Source organism: Eptatretus burgeri, chromosome 5 (assembly GCF_056783735.1).
Source record: "Eptatretus burgeri isolate ZD-2024b chromosome 5, Ebu_testis_v1, whole genome shotgun sequence".
NCBI lineage: Eukaryota > Metazoa > Chordata > Myxini > Myxiniformes > Myxinidae > Eptatretus > Eptatretus burgeri.
Window position 1 is genome coordinate 98319490 of NC_140965.1, and position 20000 is coordinate 98339489.

Here is a 20000-nt window from a genome sequence, read left to right on the forward strand (position 1 = left end):
GGCCAAAAGTAGCAGACCAGTGCAGAATGCACGTTGCCACGAGCCCCGGCGAATAAATAAGGAGGAAATAATGCGCCATATCACGAGGTGGGAACGCTCAGGTAGAGCGTCCCACGGAGGTAGACACTTACATTTACAGATCTTTACATGGTTAGGTTAGAGATCTTCCTTCTCACACATCGATATTCTCGATATTCTCGATATTCTCGATATTCTCGATATTCTCGATATTCTCTCTCTCTCTCTCTCTCTCTCTCTCTCTCTCTCTCTCTCTCTCTCTCTCTCTCTCTCTCTCTCTCTCTCTCTCTCTCTCTCTCTCTCTCTCTCTCTCTCTCTCTCTCTCTCTCTCTCTCTCTCTCTCTCTCTCTCTCTCTCTCTCTCTCTCTCTCTCTCTCTCTCTCTCTCTCTCTCTCTCTCTCTCTCTCTCTCTCTCTCTCTCTCTCTCTCTCTCTCTCTCTCTCTCTCTCTCTCTCTCTCTCTCTCTCTCTCTCTCTCTCTCTCTCTCTCTCTCTCTCTCTCTCTCTCTCTCTCTCTCTCTCTCTCTCTCTCTCTCTCTCTCTCTCTCTCTCCCTCTCTCTCTCTCTCTCTCTCTCTCTCTCTCCCTCTCTCTCTCTCTCTCTCTCCCCTTCTCTCTCTCTCTCTCTCTCTCTCTCTCTCTCTCTCTCTCTCTCTCTCTCTCTCTCTCTCTCTCTCTCCCCTTCTCTCTCTCTCTCTCTCTCTCTCTCTCTCTCTCTCTCTCTCTCTCTCTCTCTCTCTCTCTCTCTCTCTCTCTCCCCTTCTCTCTCTCTCTCTCTCTCCTTCTCTCTCTCTCTCTCTCTCTCTCCCCTCTCTCTCTCTCTCTCTCTCCCCTTCTCTCTCTCTCTCTCTCTCTCTCTCTCTCTCTCTCTCTCTCTCTCTCTCTCTCTCTCTCACTCTCTCTCTCTCTTTTTTTTTTCTCTCTCTCTCTCTCTCTCTCTCTCTCTCTCTCTCTCTCTCTCTCTCTCTCTCTCTCTCTCTCTCCCCTTCTCGCTCTCTCTCTCTCCCCCTTCTCTCTCTCTCTCTCTCTCCCTCTCTCTCTCTCTCTCTCCCCTTCTCTCTCTCTCTCTCTCTCTCTCTCTCTCTCTCTCTCTCTCTCTCTCTCTCTCTCTCTCTCTCTCTCTCTCTCTCTCTCTCTCTCTCTCTCTCTCTCTCTCTCTCTCTCTCTCTCTCTCTCTCTCTCTCTCTCTCTCCCCTTCTCTCTCTCTCTCTCTCTCTCTCTCTCTCTCTCTCTCTCTCTCTCTCTCTCTCTCTCTCTCTCTCTCTCTCTCTCTCTCTCTCTCTCTCTCTCTCTCTCTCTCTCTCTCTCTCTCTCTCTCTCTCTCTCTCTCTCTCTCTCTCTCTCTCTCTCTCTCTCTCTCTCTCTCTCTCTCTCTCTCTCTCTCTCTCTCTCTCTCTCTCTCTCTCTCTCTCTCTCTCTCTCTCTCTCTCTCTCTCTCTCTCTCTCTCTCTCTCTCTCTCCCTCTCTCTCTCCCCCTCTCTCTCTCCTCCTCTCTCTCTCCTCCTCTCTCTCTCCCCCTCTCTCCTCTCTTCTACTGTGGCCGCACAAAGAAGAACGTGTTACTGATTCGCAATTACATTTTCCTCTGGAACGACACCGCACCCCATACCTTGCATACATCGCAGCTTCCACTCCCACACCATAGACACCAGTATATTTCCACCTACCTTCCCCTAAGGTATTTAGAGGGTGCTCATCCTCACCTTTCTCTCTTTCTTGGCTATCTAACCTTCCTCGGGTATGTGTATGTGTGTGCGTGTGTGATGGCGCCTGTCCTAGATTAAGTAAGATTATTGAAGATATAGTCAGGATAATCCTGCTCTGTGTCCGCTTTTGTAAGTTGTTGTCTTTTGCCTCAAACTACAAATTCCTTGCTATTCCCTGCTGTACAAAAAAATAAAACCCCATTCAGGTAAACTTTTAAGGAAACGGGATTCGATGGAGGACCCTAAGTCATGTGGTCGAGTTATTGGCGTTCGCAGTCCATTAGCGACCTGTCACGTCACAAAGTTGTTCGTGTGCGACGGCCTGCGATTCCGATGAGTCTGGTGGGAACCCAAGGTAGTTTTACAGCGATTAATACACAGCAAATTCAATATTTATGTGGCAGCACAGTTTTTGGATGTAACTTCATTTGCCTTTACCTGCTGAAAATGTGTCAGAGTGTGGGAGACAGTGGGCGGCAATATTCCAGTGTTAGCCGACTGTCCTGTGGACGTGCACCATAGAGCTGGTTCTGTCACCTGTAGCCGTGACTTCAGCCTCGGGAAAGTGGCCTGGGGATCATGGAAGAGAAAGCGAGAGTTAGTCCACAGATGAATGATTTGAAGGCACGTTTAGTCAAACTGACATGAAATTAGTTTGACAGTAATCAGAATCTTAAGCTCTACCTCGCTGCACATCACTGTGTGTGGTTGTTGCATCCCATTTCAGAGGTGATATCATTTTTAGAACAAGTTGCGATGACGTTTCCTTTATTATTTCTCATATCTGGTTGTAGTTACGCATGTACTTAAATATTCTATACCAGGGTCATTCCTCAAGTAATTTCAATTTGGCACAACATGATTTATTGCAAAATCATTGCTAAAGTTACATCGAACTAAAAATACTAAACCATGCTTTTCCTTCCAAATATTACATTGGCTACCAATCTTACCAAAGAGGAAAAAAAAGGGTTTGACTTCCCAGTAAAGAATAGGACCTTTTGCTTGCATAATTTATACCACCAATTGTCCACTTCATATCCTGTAAATCTGGAAGAAAATCACGACATAGATCTAAAACACCTTAAGCTGTGATTAAAGCCATTAAAATATATTGAGGAATACATTAATCACCTCCTCACAAGGTTTCTCTTGGGAGCTAGTAGGCATTTTCACACAGCCTTATTTGAATCATGTGTTAAAATTAAACCATTTGCCATTAAATGAAAGCAGCTGCATGTGTGTTCATCAACACAACTGATATGTGATAGTTCTGGCATGCTATTTGTTACTCGATTTGACCATGCACTGATTTAATAAGCAAAGAAAGACTGCCCATGCAGCGAGTGGGTGTGACATGTTTTGTCATTGTTCGCTATTGTTTCGACTTTAGAATATAGCAGAGTGATGAGAACAAAATGATGGTATCCATCATCACAGCTCACACAACATCCTTCCTTTCCTCCATCCACCTGATCTCAGATCATCACTTCATATTCACACCTGGTCACTTCAATCTGGATATGCTGCTTCTGCTCCTCACAAAATAGGAGATCCTCAATCTCAGACATGAGATGAGGGCCGTTTTGATGGATATATCATGATCATTTTACACGCAGTCTGGCACACTGCCTTGCTCTGCAAACTCTCTGCCTCCAGCATCCAAAGTCACCTCCTCTCATTGTTTTTGTTTTTTTTCCAGAAGAGGCTCATGGAAGAGCAAGGTATCGAACTGACAGTGGGACAAACATAAAGAGAATGAATGAACAGGAAAAGGGAAAACAGAGGAGGGGAGGAAACACTGAAACTTGTACATATGATTGTTGGGTTCGGAGAGGTTAATAGGATAATAAAGATCATGGGACAGAATTGGGGATGACAAGAGATAGCAAAGTACTGTTTCTTTGAAGCCCTAGATGGAAGAGCGAGACAGGACAGCCTCTAAAATGTGGTTCCATAGATGGGAGAAACAAGGAATAAGAGTGAAGAGGCATAGTCAGCCTGGATTTTGGAAGTTCATCCAAAAGAGCATAACTGGAAGAATGCATACATGCATCCTGTAGTATATAGGGAGGGTTAGAGGACTGAGAGAGTAATATTGGAGAACAGGCCATAGAAGACAAAGAGACCACTGACCTGCCTGTGATGTGAAAGCAACAGACCTTGTGCTTCGGCCTCAACATGAGAGCTTCCAATAATTCCGAGGACTTTATATTCCACATAATCCAGGAGAAACGGGTGTGATGCAGCGGTGCTTGCCCATAGCGGAGTGCAGTACTCCATTGAGCTATGGATAGAAGCCTTGTAAACTGTAAGTAACTCTGAATTTCCATGGAAAGACTTGGATTGATGGAGGTTACCAGGTCTGTGGCTGGCTTTTAAGGCAAGCATTGTTTTGTGGTCAGCCGAAAATAGGTCATAGTTGATCATGAGGCTTATACATTCAAGAAACTGAACCTCTTCCAGTAGAAGACCAAGAAAATAGATGGGTGGGTTAATTTGATGATCCTCTGGAGCGATAGGGGGAGATTGATGTTTTCCATGATTGAAACACATATTCCATTTATCAGAGGAGTATCAAATAATTTTCAGATCAGCAGAGGGAGGAACCTACTATCTGCCTTGCTAAGGGATGGGATACTGTACGACACAATGTGGAGTTGTATGCAGAAAGGAAAAGAGGTTGTTTTTTCAGAGTATTGAAGAAGTTCTCTGAATACAGGGTGGCCTGAAAGTCACTTTAACCCTGCTAAAATTCTCACACATTCCTCCCTCCCTCCATTCCCTTGTGCCCTCCCCAGTGTGGTATATGCCGTTTTATGTGGCAACATTGATGCAGATACAATGACTGATTAATTTTTTTAGGTACAATATTACACAATAAAGCCTGGAAAGTAAAAGAGTTTAAAAACAAACGCTTTAATGGGGACGGTTAAAGCGACTTTCAGGCTACCTTGTAGATGACGAACAAGATTGGGCACAGAACTGCCTTTGGGAACGCTCCATCATAGCATATCTCCTCTTCCTTCAGATAGGCAGATAAAAGCCTCTTTCATCTCTGCAAACCTTGACAGAATCATGAGGTCGTCTAGCACTTGGAATATGTCTTTCAACCTTGACAAAACTCACACTCTCATTCTGTCTTTGTCTCTCCAAATGGACCAATTGGTAAACCCTCCCCCATCTACCTTTTTCCTTAACAAACCTCTTGAAGAGGTTCTGTCACTCAAATGTTTGGACTTCACCATCAGCCATGATCTTCCTTGGGCAAATGACATATCTCAGTTGGCCTCCAAAGCAAGCTGCTGACTGGGCCTCTTAGGTCATGCAGTCATTCTTTAGCTAATCTGAACAAACTTGCAGCTTGGTTTTATCAACTTACAGCTTGATTTAGTGCTGCTTCGTCCACAGCTTGATTGGGTACTGCTCACCCCTTTTCCCTCCATCACACAGTGCCCTTCTTGATGGCATGAAAAAAAATGCCCTCAAAATTTCCCACAGCGAAGCTGAGTCTTTGGGCCAGATACTCTCGCATTGAAGACAGATCAGTGGCCTCTCTGCCTTCAACAGCCTCCTTTCTGGTCTTGCACCCTTTGACCTTTCCTTGCTCTGTCTCTCCCAGGTTTTTGCAGGATGCATGCAGTCTGCTAGTAACCAACTTCTGGTGAAACTCCCAAAATCCAGGCTCACTGTTCACCTCAAATCATCTGCTCTCTGGTCTGTGGAACAAACTTCCTCAGTCTCTTCAAACTCATTCGTCCCTCCAGGGTTTTAAGATGGCTGCTTCTCACCAACTTAAGATTGGAATTTGTTCACGGTGCTGGCAACAACTCGCCTACTCTTCCTGAAGGGCACTGGGATCTTTAACGGTCAACTCACTAATGCTGGAAGATGGGATACCCAGCTTCACATTCAGCCAAGGGATGGCATACTAAATTATAGTATCCTGTCTGCAAAGTACTGATCCGACAGTTTGTATTCGGGCTGAGATTTAAGTACTTGTAAAAGAGATCAAGGGTAAATGTGGTACCTCTGCACCCAGAGGTGCTGAGAGGGGGAGAGGGGTAGGTGGGGTAACTACCCCATACCAAATAGGGCCCCGTAATTATTCCTTAAATTTTTTGTTTCATATAATGATTGTTTGTAATGATAAAACACCAGGGGCAACTATATTTTGTATCTCCCTCCAAGCCACTCAAGGCGATTCACTGGCATGGTCAGTGACACCCTCCCAAGTGAAATAAACTACTGTGGGAACAAGTTGCATGATGACAATCGTGGTAATGATGTAAATGAGCACAGTAGTGTTGGCGACACCCCATCTGGATGAAATGGCTTCAATGAATCTGTATGTCGGAATAAGTGAACAGCATCCAAATATCCCTTAAACAACGGCATGTTTTTCCGATTATGAAAACACGGAACCATATTGGTTGTTTTTAAATAAAAAATTTTTTTGAAGGGGGCCCTACACTTAGTATTTCCCTGGGGTTCATTCCTGCTCCGGCGGCCATGTCCGCACCATGCTGTCCGACTGAAAGCCCTATTACATCTCTCACCTCCAATTGGCAGAAACAATCAATAAGTTCTCATCTTTTCAGATTCCCCCATGCTTATAAGGTCAATAAGCAAAGTGTGATGATATCTAATAAATATTTTCAAGTGTTTGTATGTTATTCTTTCATGGCCAAACTGGAGCACGTGGAGGCCCCAAATTTTGGGCGTAGGTACTTCAGAGTCTGGGCAAGGTTTAACGCTGCCACATGTTGACTTAGACGTCCATTTTAAGGACAGTGTAAAGTGCATACAGGAAACCATCCAATTGCCTGGGGCTTAGGTTCCTGGAAAATGTCGCGATATTTAAAACCGCGATAGTGGAAACCAAGGACCAAAAGGAAGGGGGGAGGGGAGGTGTTCTGTTCCTGGAATTCAAGAAAATATAAAAGGAAGATCGATGACAGCCAGAAATAAACACATTGCAACTGAAATAAACACGTTAAAAAAGTATATATATATATATATATATATATATATATATATATATATATATATATATATATATATATATATATATATATACTGTTACGGCTGTGGAAATTCGCAATACACCATAAAGGGTCCTTAGATCAGTTATGAAGATAAGTAATTGTGTAGTTAGATTTCCCAACAGTTGTTTAGAGGGAATGTCCGTGTTCACAGGTCTGCGATCCTTTGAGATAGCCGTTTTTCTTTTCTCTATCATTATTTTGGACCAATCATCCCCCAACAACCAAATCGCCACCACCAACAATGCCCCCAAACAACTACAACACACAACCACCTTAACCACAACGCCAACCATCGCCACCAACTACAACCACGAACCAACCACGCTCAAACCCTCACCACAACAACCACCACCATCTTCGCCACTCTCCGTGTTTACGAACGCCGTCCTCCACGGACCACGCGGCGACGATTTTCGCGGTAAAAACCGTCCAAGAACGCGCGCAGGATTGCCAGAATAAAAGCTCTTGCAGAGCCTGCACAGACTTTTCCCGCCTGTTTCTCCAGCCTAAATTTTCCGCGCTCGGTGTGGTGGAAGTGCGATCCGAGCCGGGGGTCAAAGGTGAGAAAAGGTAGGGGCCCCTTTTTGGGGGAATAATTCCCTGGCCCTGATCCAAAACTGACTCCCCCAGCCCCCGCACGGGAGGGTGGAGGCAGAGCAAGAGGGCACGCCCCCCTTCGAGAGGCTTCTCCAAGAAGCTCGAAGGGAGGCGGGGCCGAAAAAGAGGCGGAGCAAAGGGCGGAGCCCCGTGCTAAAAAAGGCGGACAGCACGGACCTTGAGTAGTCTTGCTGTCTCCTTGTCTTCGGGAGTTCCTGTGTTCTTCTGGTTTTTTGAGCTTCTGGGCTGGTCGTCGTCTTCTTCTTGGCGCTGATTGTCTTGTCGGTGGAAGGGGTCTTGTCTTGTTGGTGGAAGAGGTCCTGCGCTCGCGGCTTGGCGAGCGGCCTGTCAAACCGTGGCACGGACGGGAGATGCGGCAGCGCCGGTTGTGTGGTGGACCTGCGCGTCCGGACGAGGTGTGCCGGAGAGGGTTCCCCGGCCGCGAGAGAGGTCGGGGCCAGGCACGACCACGCTGACGGTCGTGGAAGAGGGACTCACCGGCCAGAAAAAGGGAAGTCCTTTCTCTTCCACTTATTTCTTTGGGTTTTTGTATGCATGCTGTGGCGCCGTGTCCAACAAGTTAGAACTGCCTAAGTGACTGTGCATGTATGTACATTGCTTTAGTCGGTAGCAATTCTTTCTTTGCATTTCTGTTTGTGTGCTGTACATACGTGCATGACTGTTATTCATTGCTTTGCCTGCATACGTGTGGTTTGTATTAAATAAAAATGGTAAAAGTCATGTGATTTTGTTTAATTTAAATTGCATTTATTGTATTTACATGTTTATTTCAATGTTAACATGATATATATATATATATATATATATATATATATATATATATATATATATATATATATATATATATATATATATATATATATATATATATATATATATATGTATTGTTACGAATTTCGGTCTGCACGGCGTGAGTCATTTATTTAATACAACAGTCATTTAAAATGTCTGTTATTCATTGCTTTGCCTGCATACGTGTGGTTTCAATAAATGTACTTGTCGAACTGTTCCCCATTTCGTTGCGTCCTTTCCTTTGTTTGAAAGTTCCATCTTGCATCATGGAAGGAATTTGTAGAAGGGTGTAAGCACCCGGTAAATAATCACGTCCGTCGGGGCCGGCGATAACACCACTCGGTTATCACTGAAGCATGGAACGGACCGCTTAAGCGGTTTGTGTCCTAGGCCGGCCAGCGGCGAGGTACAATCGCCCGGTTAACTACCCGCGCAGGTACTTAGGTAGATCGAGTTTGGCGAACAACCCTATCCTGCGCGGGTGGCCGATTGGCACGATTGTGGTGTGGTCGAAAGACTCACCCGTGACTAGCTCCTGGCGGTAGTTCCACGGAGGGTCACGACTGAATTGTCCATTCCGGTGGGCGACGCGGTCGCGATTTGAGTTACGTGGCTGATCGCATGCCGTGCAGACCGAAATTCGTAACAATATGTGTGTGTGTGTGTGTGTGTGTGTGTGTGTGTGTGTGTGTGTGTGTGTGTGTGTGTGTGTGTGTGTGTGTGTGTGTAGCATGTTAACATTGAAATAAACATGTAAATACAATAAATGCAATTTAAATTAGACAAAAACACATGACTTTTACCATTTTTATTTAATACAAAACAGTGAGGTGGTTGAGGGTAAGAACATTACGTACTTGCACTGTGCTCTCCAATAAATAGAAACCATAAGACTTAGCTCAGGATGATGCTGTTAGAGGAGGAGGTTGGAATAGGTGAAGGGTGAGCGGTGAGCAGGGAAGGGCGAGTGGGGAGCGGTGAGCGGGGGAAAGGGGAGTAGGGAAGGGAGAGCGGGGAAGGCGATTGGAAAAGTAACATGAGTTTTACGATGAAGTCACCTGCAGCATTTCCACAATGGAGAAGAGCAACACGATCCTTAACCACCTTACCTTGAATGCCGATCTTCCCTGCTTGGACAGGAAGCTGTGAGGTACGGCATCCGCTTCCAGAATAATCCCGTCTCATCAGCGTTGAAAATCTGCTTTAGCACCCCGATTTGTTTGATGAGCCATGGTTAAGAATGTGCGTTTGAGAATGAAGCATTAGAACGGAGAATCGAGTCCGGGTGTCGGAAATTGAGGGTTTGGGAATGAAGTTTGATTAATACGGAGTTGGAAAATGAAGGTTGGGAATGAGCTTCAAATACGGAGTTGGATAATGAAGGTTTGAGAATGAGGTTTAAATCCAGAGTTGGAAAATGAAGGTTTGGGAATGAGGTTCAAATACGGAGTTGAAAAGTGAAGGTTTGGGAATGAGGTTCAATTAAGTTGGAAAATGAAGGTTTGGGAATGAGGTGCGATTACAGAGTTGGAAAGTGGAGGTTTGGGAATGAGGTTCGAATATGGAGTTCGATAATGAAGGTTTGAGAATGACGTTCAAATACGGAGTTGGAAAATTAAGGTTTGGGAATGAGGTCGATTACGGAGTTAGATAATGAAGGTTTGGGAATGAGGTTCAAATATGGAGTTGGAGAATGAGTGTTTGATAATGACGCTTGAAGGATAATGAAGGTTTGGGAATGCGGTTTGAAGGAAAATGAAGGTTTAGGCATGAGGAAGAGTACAAATGGGGAAGGTTCTACCTGAAATTATTGACCCCGTCATGACAGCCCATACAGATGCTGCATTTTCTCCTTGGGCCAACCGATCTCACAACTTGATCTTTTCACCCAATGTCATAACCTTTCTCTGCCTTTTGGCACAACTAACTCTGTCCATCACTTTACGTTTGGCCTCATTAAAAACGGTGCATGAGAAACATCACAAGGCTCATAATGGGAGGTAATCGTTCAAGCACTGGACGCAAATGATGACTCATCTCAGCTCAAAAATCGCGATTGGTCAAAATGAAATACCATGATAACGAAATTGGAATACAATAGGTTTCTCGTGATATTTGAGCGATTACTGTATTGGGATGTGGGTTCAGTCAGTGCTGCTGCCAAGCCACAGGAAAAACGTAACCACCATGAGGGCACTAACTCCATAGCTTTTCACTGTCCAACATGTTCTGAAACCACCGCTGGAAAAAGCTCACCCAACCAGGCAGCACCTAGTAGCCCCTACAAGTGCTCAATAAACAAGCAGTGGGTGCATTATCACTTGTAACAGATGCATTCTCTCATTTAATTTTGTAATCTGAAACAAACCACTGGGGAACTAACACTATTTTTGGCTGTGTTTTTAAGTCCAAATCAAGTGCAGGCTCTCACTGGTCACGATTAACCCCTGATTTATACCATTATTTCACATTCTGATGAGGAACTGATATTTGGATTATTTCATGCGTTGCCCGGTGCCGTTTAATTCTGTTGGTATTTTGAAGAAAGCAAATTTTGTATTTTTCTGTTTTTTGTGTGGAGGCCTAAAACACTTCCCTACAACCAATATGGAATGGGGTCGGGGATCATTTAATATTGCCTTTCACAAAGTTAAAAAGGCTGAGGCACTATGGAGCGATTAACCCCCACCACCCCCCTCCTCCCCTACCAAAAATAAAAAAACTAAAACTTTTTGATTTTCAAAGTTTGTTTCACCTAAAACCCTCCCTGGAGGTTCACTGATGAACATCTCAAAGTTTGAAGAAGATCCGTTTGGCCATCTCTGAGAAAGATGGTCAAAACACACACACACACACACACACACACACACACACACACACACACACACACACACACACACACACACACACACACACACACACACACACACACACACACACACACACACACACACACACACACACACACACACACACACCTCTCTTGTATAGATAAAGTTTTCAGATCATTGTACTTTTCCATAAATTCCAGGCACATTAATAAACAATGGACAAATCAACAAAGAGATCTGATAGAGATCAAAGAGATACTGCATAAGAGATTTGAATGCGAGATCACAATATCATGAGCTTTGTGCTCAGATGAGAAATAAAAACAGGCCGACCCAAACTAACAGATAATTCATAAAATGCTGTTCCCAGCTCTGTCATGGTGCCATAGATTAAAGCCCTCTGATTCAGTCTTTCCTTGCATTTAAGCATTACGTATAACAATCAATCACTACTAAAATCAATAGCAACTATTACAAGGCAGCACAAAAACATTATAATGTCAGAGAAGGATGATATGAATTGATGAGCATTGTGAGCACGGCTTGAATTGTGATCGACATAACTATGAAGGATGGTGTACAAAATAAAGTTTAGAATTGGAATCTCACCAACAACTGAGCAAGATGTCCTGCACGTTCTGCATCGAGCCATGTCGGCATTTCCTGCCCCAAGGACCTTGGTGAATCCTGGCAGGAAGTTTTGTTAATAATGTTACAATTTGATGTATGTGACATTAATGACCCCCATTACATCAGAGGCTATTGTACAAGAGGGAATATTCCTGCAATGCATTTCATGAAAAGAAACATATATGCACGGTCATTTTTGGTCTCTACTTCCAAAAACTTTAAAGGGCAAAACTGATTGTAAAAATGAACTACTGTATACTTTATAGAATCTCTCATGAAGTGTTTCTGTATTGATGCTTGGATATTGTTTTTAAAAACTGGCATGACAAGGAGTAGGACGATGTGAAAGAGTTACCCTGACTACCAACGAACATGAAAATATAAACTTCCCTTCGGGTATTTCAGAAATGCCAACTCACCAATCTGTGAGGCGTGTCGCTGAAAAGCAGGCCGCAAAAGAAATCCCACTCCTGCACACGGCATCGCCAGGAGGCAAACATATGAAGAACAAACGCATAAGGCAGCAATTGGCAAGAGTGCCTGGAATTTTGGTACAAATTCAACTCCATCCACCATTCTGACTGTTTTTTAGAACGGACAGGCTACAGACTAAGTGGCTTCACCTGCAACCTTATATTCTTCACTGCTCATGCAGTTCCATTCCATTCCATTGGGACCATACTCTGTGCAGAGCGTTGGTGCTGCTGAAGCAGTCTCCTTAGCTATTAGGCACAATCCTGGACAGGTCGCTACGCCAACGCAGGATACCAGCAAGCTGGCACTCATTTTGCCAACCTCAGAAGGAAGACAGGCTGACTCAACCCCATCTGGTATTACTTCAACAGCTGAGTGGGATTTGAACTTAGGATCCCAGGATCCCAAGCCCACCCACCACCCTAATCATTAAGCCAACACCAGGCATGATCATGCTGTGCTGGTGTGATACGTACATTTTCCATAAAGTCTTCTGGTCGCATCCCATGTGCTAGGTGCAGAGCAAATGTCAATCGGTCTTCCTAGAACACAAGAGGCGGATAGAATCTGGCTGGAAAAATCTTCTTACCAATGCTTGTATGAGGTAAGCTGCTCAATTAAAGTAAAAATAGCACAATTACTTATTATTCTATCAACCAAAACTACCTAACTTAGCACAAATCAAACAGAAAAAAGGAAGGAAGGGCAAGGTATTTCACCATCCAATAAAACAACAAGAAAGCTTACCTGTGTTTCCAAGTTTTTGAAGCAACCATTCAAATCAATGCAAAATTTAAATATAAATCTTAATGAAACGTTGTCCATTGCACTGTATTCTTCTGATTATGTACCATACTCTGTTACAGGGCGTCAGTACTGTTGAATAAATTTATTGGTAAGGATTATACTGGGTGGTTTGTCATTGGGGAGATCCCCAATTCTCTCTATTCATGCCTGGTGTTGGCTTAACGGTTTGGGTGGTGGGCTTGGGATCCAAGGATCCTGAGTTCAAATCCCACTCGGCTGTTGAAGTAATAGCAGCTGGGGTTAACTCTGCCTGTCATCCTTCCGAGGTTGGCAAAATGAGTGCCAGCTTGCTGGTATCCTGCCTCGGAGTGGCGACCCGCCCAGGATTGTGCCCAATTGCCAAGGAGTCTGCTAAAGCAACACCAATGCTCTGCACAGAGTATGGTCCCAATGGATGGATGGATGATTTGCCATTGCCATTGAGCAGTATGTTGGGCAGCAATTTGGAATTTGTTCAGGGTGCTGGCGATAGCTCGCCTACTCTTCGTGAAGGACACCATGGGATCTTTAACTTTTACCAACTAATGCGGGCAGACGGGACGCCCAGTTTCACGTCCATCCGAGGGACGGCACACACGTTGATGAATCACCCTGCATGTGACACACCAGCATGGCAGTTTATAGCTGTTTACCAATTCTCTCTATGTAATTGTGCATTGTATAGCACCACCCAGTGGATGCCAGAGTGACAAGAAATAAATCATAAAAGTGAGGGAGTTACGGATGGGTTCTTTGGTAAGAGCAATAATGATAATAAAATAAAATATAAAAAAAAATTGGAACTGCTATAATCATTGTCATCACCTTGAAGAGTGCACGAGCAACGTGCTCATAAACCAGGTTGAGAAGGGTTGATTTAAGAACAGAAATGCGGTTTTCTGTTTTCTCCTGCACCTGCACCAAGTAAAAGAACATCGCATGCAATGATGTTTCCAAGTGCGTACAAGCAGTAACTTGCTCAAATATAAAACTTATGATAATTCATAAAATTAACCAGTATTCACTACATTCGTTGAACAGAGAATGCGGAAGCATGAAATTAAATGGGTTTATTCAGGCAAGTCCAGGACAGCATCCTTTTACCACTAAATTGTGGAACGTCAGAGCAATGCAATGAAGACTTTAAATACAATATAAGACCTCTGGTGACTATAGTGTTACCAGAATGAATGACCCAATTTAAATGATTGAACACCCCTCAGCCCCTCCCCCACACCCCTCAGAAGTAATCCCATGAACAGAAGTCTGGTAATACGTCATTACTTATGTTGTAAATACATAAATTACTGCCTCCACAGTTTGTACAATGACAGCTTGTATGATGAATTTAATTACAATTAATATGATAATTAACTTGAAGACTGGTGTACAGTAAAGGTAAAGCATTATCGTGTATGATGCAATGCGTGGACAAAATGAATGATGAACGAATGAATGGATGAATGAATGTGCCTTCCAAAAGCCTTCCGAAATGTTGCGTGCAACTCACACATGTTATCCTGAGTGCACGTTGGAAGAGGTGTAGGAATGCAGCGAGGTTGAAGCGGTACACTGGATTCAATTTTGGGAGATCGGAGATGAGGAAGAAGAGGGTACTGCTGCTGTCTGCCAATGGCAGGTAAGTATCTCGCTCCTAAGGTTCAGGAGCAATGGCCTGGGTGTTATTATTTGCTCTGAAAACCTATAAAAAGCCACATTTTCACTTTGGTACAACAAATATGGCTGCATGATAGGAATTGATGCCGTGAATATGAGAAACAACAAAGGTCCTGTTTGACAATTGGGAAAGAGAAGGAAACTATGGGCAGGAAAGGGGACCATGACTGAAAGGAAACGTTTGCTTGCTGTGAGAGTTGCATTTAAATCTTCCAACATATAGTGGGAATAGCACATCAATATTTTATGACAAATACATCCACAGCCTGAGGATTACGTCATAGCTCCCTGGTCCTGAAATATTTTACTCTGGGCAGTGAACGTTTGCAATTTCAAACCATCCTCTGAGTAATTGCATGACACAGTGACATTTATTTCATTTCACACCTGCTGAAGAGTCGCCTTCAGGTGGGCTGCCTCAGTGAGGGCCTGTTCCACAGACTTGCTGCTGCTTTTCGTTTGATTCAGAGACTCGATGAGCTCTTGATCTTCCAGGATGTTACCCCGAGCAGTTGCCAATTTCTGCAAGATGGACAGATTCTTGATAAGCACTTCGTGATGAACGGCTAACGGGTCCAACGGGATAGTGCAGAGGTATGGCACTTACCGCCGAGCTGTCTAGTCTGGCTTTGATTCCCAACCCGACTTACGAACAGTCAAATTGGTGCTTCATAGGCAGGGTGTTGCATCATAAAGTATACCATCCCTCAGATGGGTGTTAAACTGGGTTTTCCCTGTGCGAGCATTATCTGGTGAATGTTAAATATCCCACGGTGTCTTTTGCAAATAGTCGGTGAGTTATCGCCATCGCCCTGTCCAAATTACAAATTCCTGCTGCTCTCAGTTAAACGCCAGACCAGGCCAACTGGTCTATGAGACTTGGGACAGAAATCTCCCCTGGGCAACAACACAAGGTGGGAATAATTAGGGGCATTAAATAAATAGTTAGAAGACATTGTAGTAGTCAGACTTGGCATCAATTGCAGTCAGAAATGCACAATTACTTCAGGGTTAAAGGAGAATAATTACCAAGGGAAGTAATTGGTGAGGATGAAAATTTGACAGGGCTCGTAAAACTCTTAAGAGTAATGAGGAAGGTACATCTTTCAAGGATTTTACCTGAAGCAAAGACTCCTCCAGAGATGCCAGTTTCACCTTGTTTGTTTCTTCTTGCTGGAGTAGGTCTGTGCGTCGCTTCTCTATCTCAGGGCACTCATGCAGAAGAGCCAGAGCTAAGAGCTGAGATGGGCCAAGAAGCACAGCAAGCATAAGACATGCTGTGGATGTTATGGATGTCATAATTTTGTGATGATTTCATGATGCTGTGGATGTTATAATTTTGGAGGCTCCAGACAGAACCTTCTCTTTCCAATTTGCTTGGCATCAGGAATGCATTTCTTTGGTTTGAACAGCATTCCGATCTCAAGTCTCTCAACACACCCGTGCGTCCAGACCTATACATGCATTGAATCGGCTGCATGGTGATTTCAGGAAACTGAAATGCAGAATATTATTTGGCTCATCACAATCTTATTAGAACAAAAGGTTGATTGCATAATTGCAACTACATTACATGAGTATGGGTGACTTAAGCATGATGAGCCAAACAGCTTTTTTCTTACATCTGACCTTTCCATTATCGCGTGTATTTCTTTCGGAAGCCAGAGAAACACTGTATAAGTTGCTCATAAATTAGAATGGGAAAGACTGTTGTTCTATGAGGAAGCTCATGCTTAGCACAGCAGTGGAAAAATAATAACAAGATTGCTCATTGAGGGTGATGGTGTGGCTACCTGATTACACAGCCCAGAACGAGTGGTGGTGAAGTTAACTGCTGTAACAAGTGATGCTTCAGTGGGTGAGAGTTTGGGACTGGGGTTCCTGGTGGCTAAGAAGAGTCGGAAGTCTTCATGATAATCCACAAATTTATCCCCAAGCTGTACTGTGTAGTGAGGACCTGCATGAAGGGGGTAAAATGTAGAATGTGAAACAAACATAAGATTAAAATGGCCCAAGTTAAAGAAGAATCCAAAAGAAGAAAGACTTATGGAATACAGATACATGACTATTATTTTTTTTGAGATATTAAATCAAAACATCAAATCTTCACTATAATATCACACAAGCGATGTACCCATGCTACGCCTGGGTGAGAGGCCAAAATCTCAATAAAAATGTTTTGAGAAATTTTATGAACATTCTCACCCACGTTAGGACACATGGAAGAAGGCCGAATTAAGACACCCTATGACTCTGGGTACTGCATCCGTAAAGACCCCCCTACCCCCTTGTACAGACAAAAAATTTCCTCATTTCAAATAAAAGAGACATTTATTGAAATACCAATTACATCAGGTGGTGGTACATCATTTCTGTGATGAAGCCTGTCAAGAGTTTGTGTGTAGTTGGTAGACATAGTATTGGACAATATTTGAGAGGTCGTTGGGTTTCTTCTGAGTTTGGGATGAGGAAGGTGTTATAAACCTTCTGTGAGCCACTCATCGATTCATTGTTAAAAACTGCCTCTGCAGGATTTAATAACAGCAAAAACTGGGAAATAATTACACAATAAAACAATAGTTATTCATGATGAAATCTCAAGTTCTAAATACTAAAATTAATAAATCCTTGTTTATTGACAAAATGTACAGATTACAGCTGGATGACGTAAACGTTTGTAAAAGCTGTTGTGAAAGTCAAAGCAATTGGTTGTAAAAACGACGTCGATTTGCCAACGTCGTGCCTAAGTTTACCACAACTTGTAAAAGTGATGACTTCACCAGTCAATGGTGGGCCGATGTTGGCACACCGGCCAAAATCACATTGGCCAAAAGTCGGAGCTGACATTGGCCCAACGCGGCCCAAAGTCGGTGTATTAGCTTGGTTATCACACATTTAGCACTTTCCGACATTATAAGGGCTGCTGCTCTCCATGAATGTGTTCTTTATCTCCACCAGAGGAGTCGTGGTACACTGTTAGTGAATCACTGAGAGCCAGAAAAAAGGATCTAAACCTCGATTAAAAACGGTGCCCAGCTGATGATCCGGGCAGTTGGGAAATCAGTCCAGTTAATTGCCTATAAGTTAAGGTTATAACTTCAAATAAAATAGCTTTTGTAAGTACTTACCAGTATATAATATATCTGTTTGTTTGTTGTGTGTGTGTCTGTGAGTGTGTCTGTGTGTCTGTCTGTGTGTGTCTGTCTGTCTGTGTGTGTCTGTCTGTCTGTGTGTGTCTGTCTGTCTGTCTGTCTGTCTGTCTGTCTGTGTGTCTGTCTGTCTGTCTGTGTGTGTCTGTCTGTCTGTCTGTCTGTGTCTGTCTGTCTGTCTGTGTGTGTCTGTCTGTCTGTCTGTCTGTGTGTCTGTCTGTCTGTCTGTCTGTCTGTCTGTCTGTCTGTCTGTCTGTGTCTGTCTGTCTGTCTGTCTGTGTCTGTCTGTCTGTCTGTGTGTGTCTGTCTGTCTGTCTGTGTGTCTGTCTGTGTCTGTGTGTCTGTGTGTCTGTCTGTGTCTGTGTGTCTGTCTGTGTCTGTGTGTCTGTCTGTGTCTGTGTGCCTGTCTGTGTCTGTGTGTCTGTCTGTCTGTGTGTCTGTCTGTCTGTGTGTCTGTCTGTCTGTGTGTCTGTCTGTCTGTGTGTCTGTCTGTCTGTGTGTCTGTCTGTCTGTGTGTCTGTCTGTCTGTGTGTCTGTCTGTCTGTGTCTGTCTGTGCCTGTGTGTCTGTCTGTGTCTGTGTGTCTGTCTGTGTCTGTGTGTCTGTCTGTGTCTGTGTGTCTGTCTGTGTCTGTGTGTCTGTCTGTCTGTGTGTCTGTCTGTCTGTGTGTCTGTCTGTCTGTGTGTCTGTCTGTCTGTGTGTCTGTCTGTCTGTGTGTCTGTCTGTCTGTGTGTCTGTCTGTCTGTGTGTCTGTCTGTCTGTGTGTCTGTCTGTCTGTCTGTCTGTCTGTGTGTCTGTCTGTCTGTGTGTCTGTCTGTATGTCTGTCTGTCTGTGTGTCTGTCTGTGTGTCTGTCTGTGTGTCTGTCTGTCTGTGTGTCTGTCTGTGTGTCTGTCTGTCTGTATGTCTGTCTGTCTGTCTGTCTGCCTGCCTGTCTGTCTGTCTGTCTGTGTCTGTCTGTCTGTCTGTGTGTGTCTGTGTGTTCCTGTGTGTGCCTGTGTGTGTCTGTGTGTATCTGTGCGCGCGCGCCTGTGCGCGCACGTCTGTACGCGCGCGTCTGTGCGCGTGCGCGTCTGTGCGCGTCTGTGCGCGTCTGTGCGCGTGCGCGTCTGTGCGCGCGTCTGTGCGCGCGTCTGTGCGCGCGTCTGTGCGCGCGTCTGTGCGCGCGTCTGTGCGCGCGTCTGTGCGCGCGTCTGTGCGCGCGTCTGTGCGCGCGTCTGTGCGCGCGTCTGTGCGCGCGTCTGTGCGCGCGCGTCTGTGCGCGCGCGTCTGTGCGCGCGCGCGTCTGTGCGCGCGCGTCTGTGCGCGCGCGTCTGTGCGCGCGCGTCTGTGCGCGCGCGTCTGTGCGCGCGCGTCTGTGCGCGCGCGTCTGTGCGCGCGCGTCTGTGCGCGCGCGTCTGTGCGCGCGCGTCTGTGCGCGCGCGTCTGTGCGCGCGCATCTGTGTGCGTCTGGCTGCGTCTGGCTTCCTTATTGGGATTATGGTGCAGAAATTGGTCTTTATTTTGATTGTGAGGGAATCCAACGAGGATATTCTAGTTTTGTATTTTAAAATAATTTTCTGAAATTTGTAGAATTTATTTTTCACTTGGAAGTTGTGGGTTAGGATGTGTAAATAAAGGTGGAAAAAGTCTGATTTCATGAAATTTTATTCCAGGGTATAAGGCAACAAAAGGTGAAAAATTTGAAGGGGGTGGAGACTTTGTATAGGCACTGTATATGCACATGTACAGCTGCTTTATTCATGGTTGGAAGGAGATGGTTTTAGAAGTGTTATGCGCACGACTGGTGGGGGATGGTTTTTGTGCACGCAAAAACCACGAATGTGTGAAGCAGGTCACATTTTATGAACCACGAATATGCGGAGTCCATGGATGTCGAATCAGCAAATGTCTGTTTGTTTGTTGGGTTTCAAGGTACATCACATGGTATTAAATATTTACCATAAATCCTTTACTTTACTATATAATCACAGGATATAAATTCGTTCCTGTATCCTTTACTTACCAATATATCACATGATGTCAAACCATAACTGTATCCTTTACTTTACCACATATCACATGGCATCAAATCTTTACTGTATCCTTCACTAAAGGACACATCACATGATGTCAAATTATTACTATATCCTTTACTTCACTATATATTGCATGATATAAAATCTGAACTATATCCTTAACATAACTAAATATCACATGGTATCAAATCTTTACTATATCCTTGACGATATATTACATGGCATCAAATCTTTACTGTATCCTTTACTATATATTA

General features: G+C 44.1%; 1 protein-coding gene and 1 long non-coding RNA gene across 9 annotated transcripts in view; one reads left to right on the top strand and one right to left on the bottom strand.

Annotated features, from left to right (window-relative positions):
- Window positions 1-20000, top strand: part of LOC147027032 (uncharacterized) — a 215886-nt gene that overhangs the window by 113618 nt on the left and 82268 nt on the right. The gene's annotated exons all lie outside the window — the stretch shown is intronic.
- Window positions 1-20000, bottom strand: part of DYNC2H1 (dynein cytoplasmic 2 heavy chain 1) — a 326677-nt gene that overhangs the window by 82053 nt on the left and 224624 nt on the right. For 7 of the 8 annotated variants that reach the window (XR_015058641.1, XM_085883078.1, XM_085883083.1 and 4 more), the window contains exons 68-76: window positions 16372-16535; window positions 15698-15817; window positions 14966-15100; window positions 14412-14555; window positions 13727-13816; window positions 12592-12657; window positions 12061-12111; window positions 11621-11698; window positions 2161-2292 (exon numbers count right to left, since the gene is read on the bottom strand). Coding sequence is in view for 7 of the 8 variants with exons in the window: in XM_085883078.1 (XP_085739204.1) it covers window positions 2161-2292; window positions 11621-11698; window positions 12061-12111; window positions 12592-12657; window positions 13727-13816; window positions 14412-14555; window positions 14966-15100; window positions 15698-15817; window positions 16372-16535 (980 nt within the window). In the remaining variant the exon portion in view is untranslated. The remainder of the gene's footprint in view (window positions 1-2160; window positions 2293-11620; window positions 11699-12060; window positions 12112-12591; window positions 12658-13726; window positions 13817-14411; window positions 14556-14965; window positions 15101-15697; window positions 15818-16371; window positions 16536-20000) is intronic. The other variant, XM_085883082.1, reaches the window with a different exon arrangement.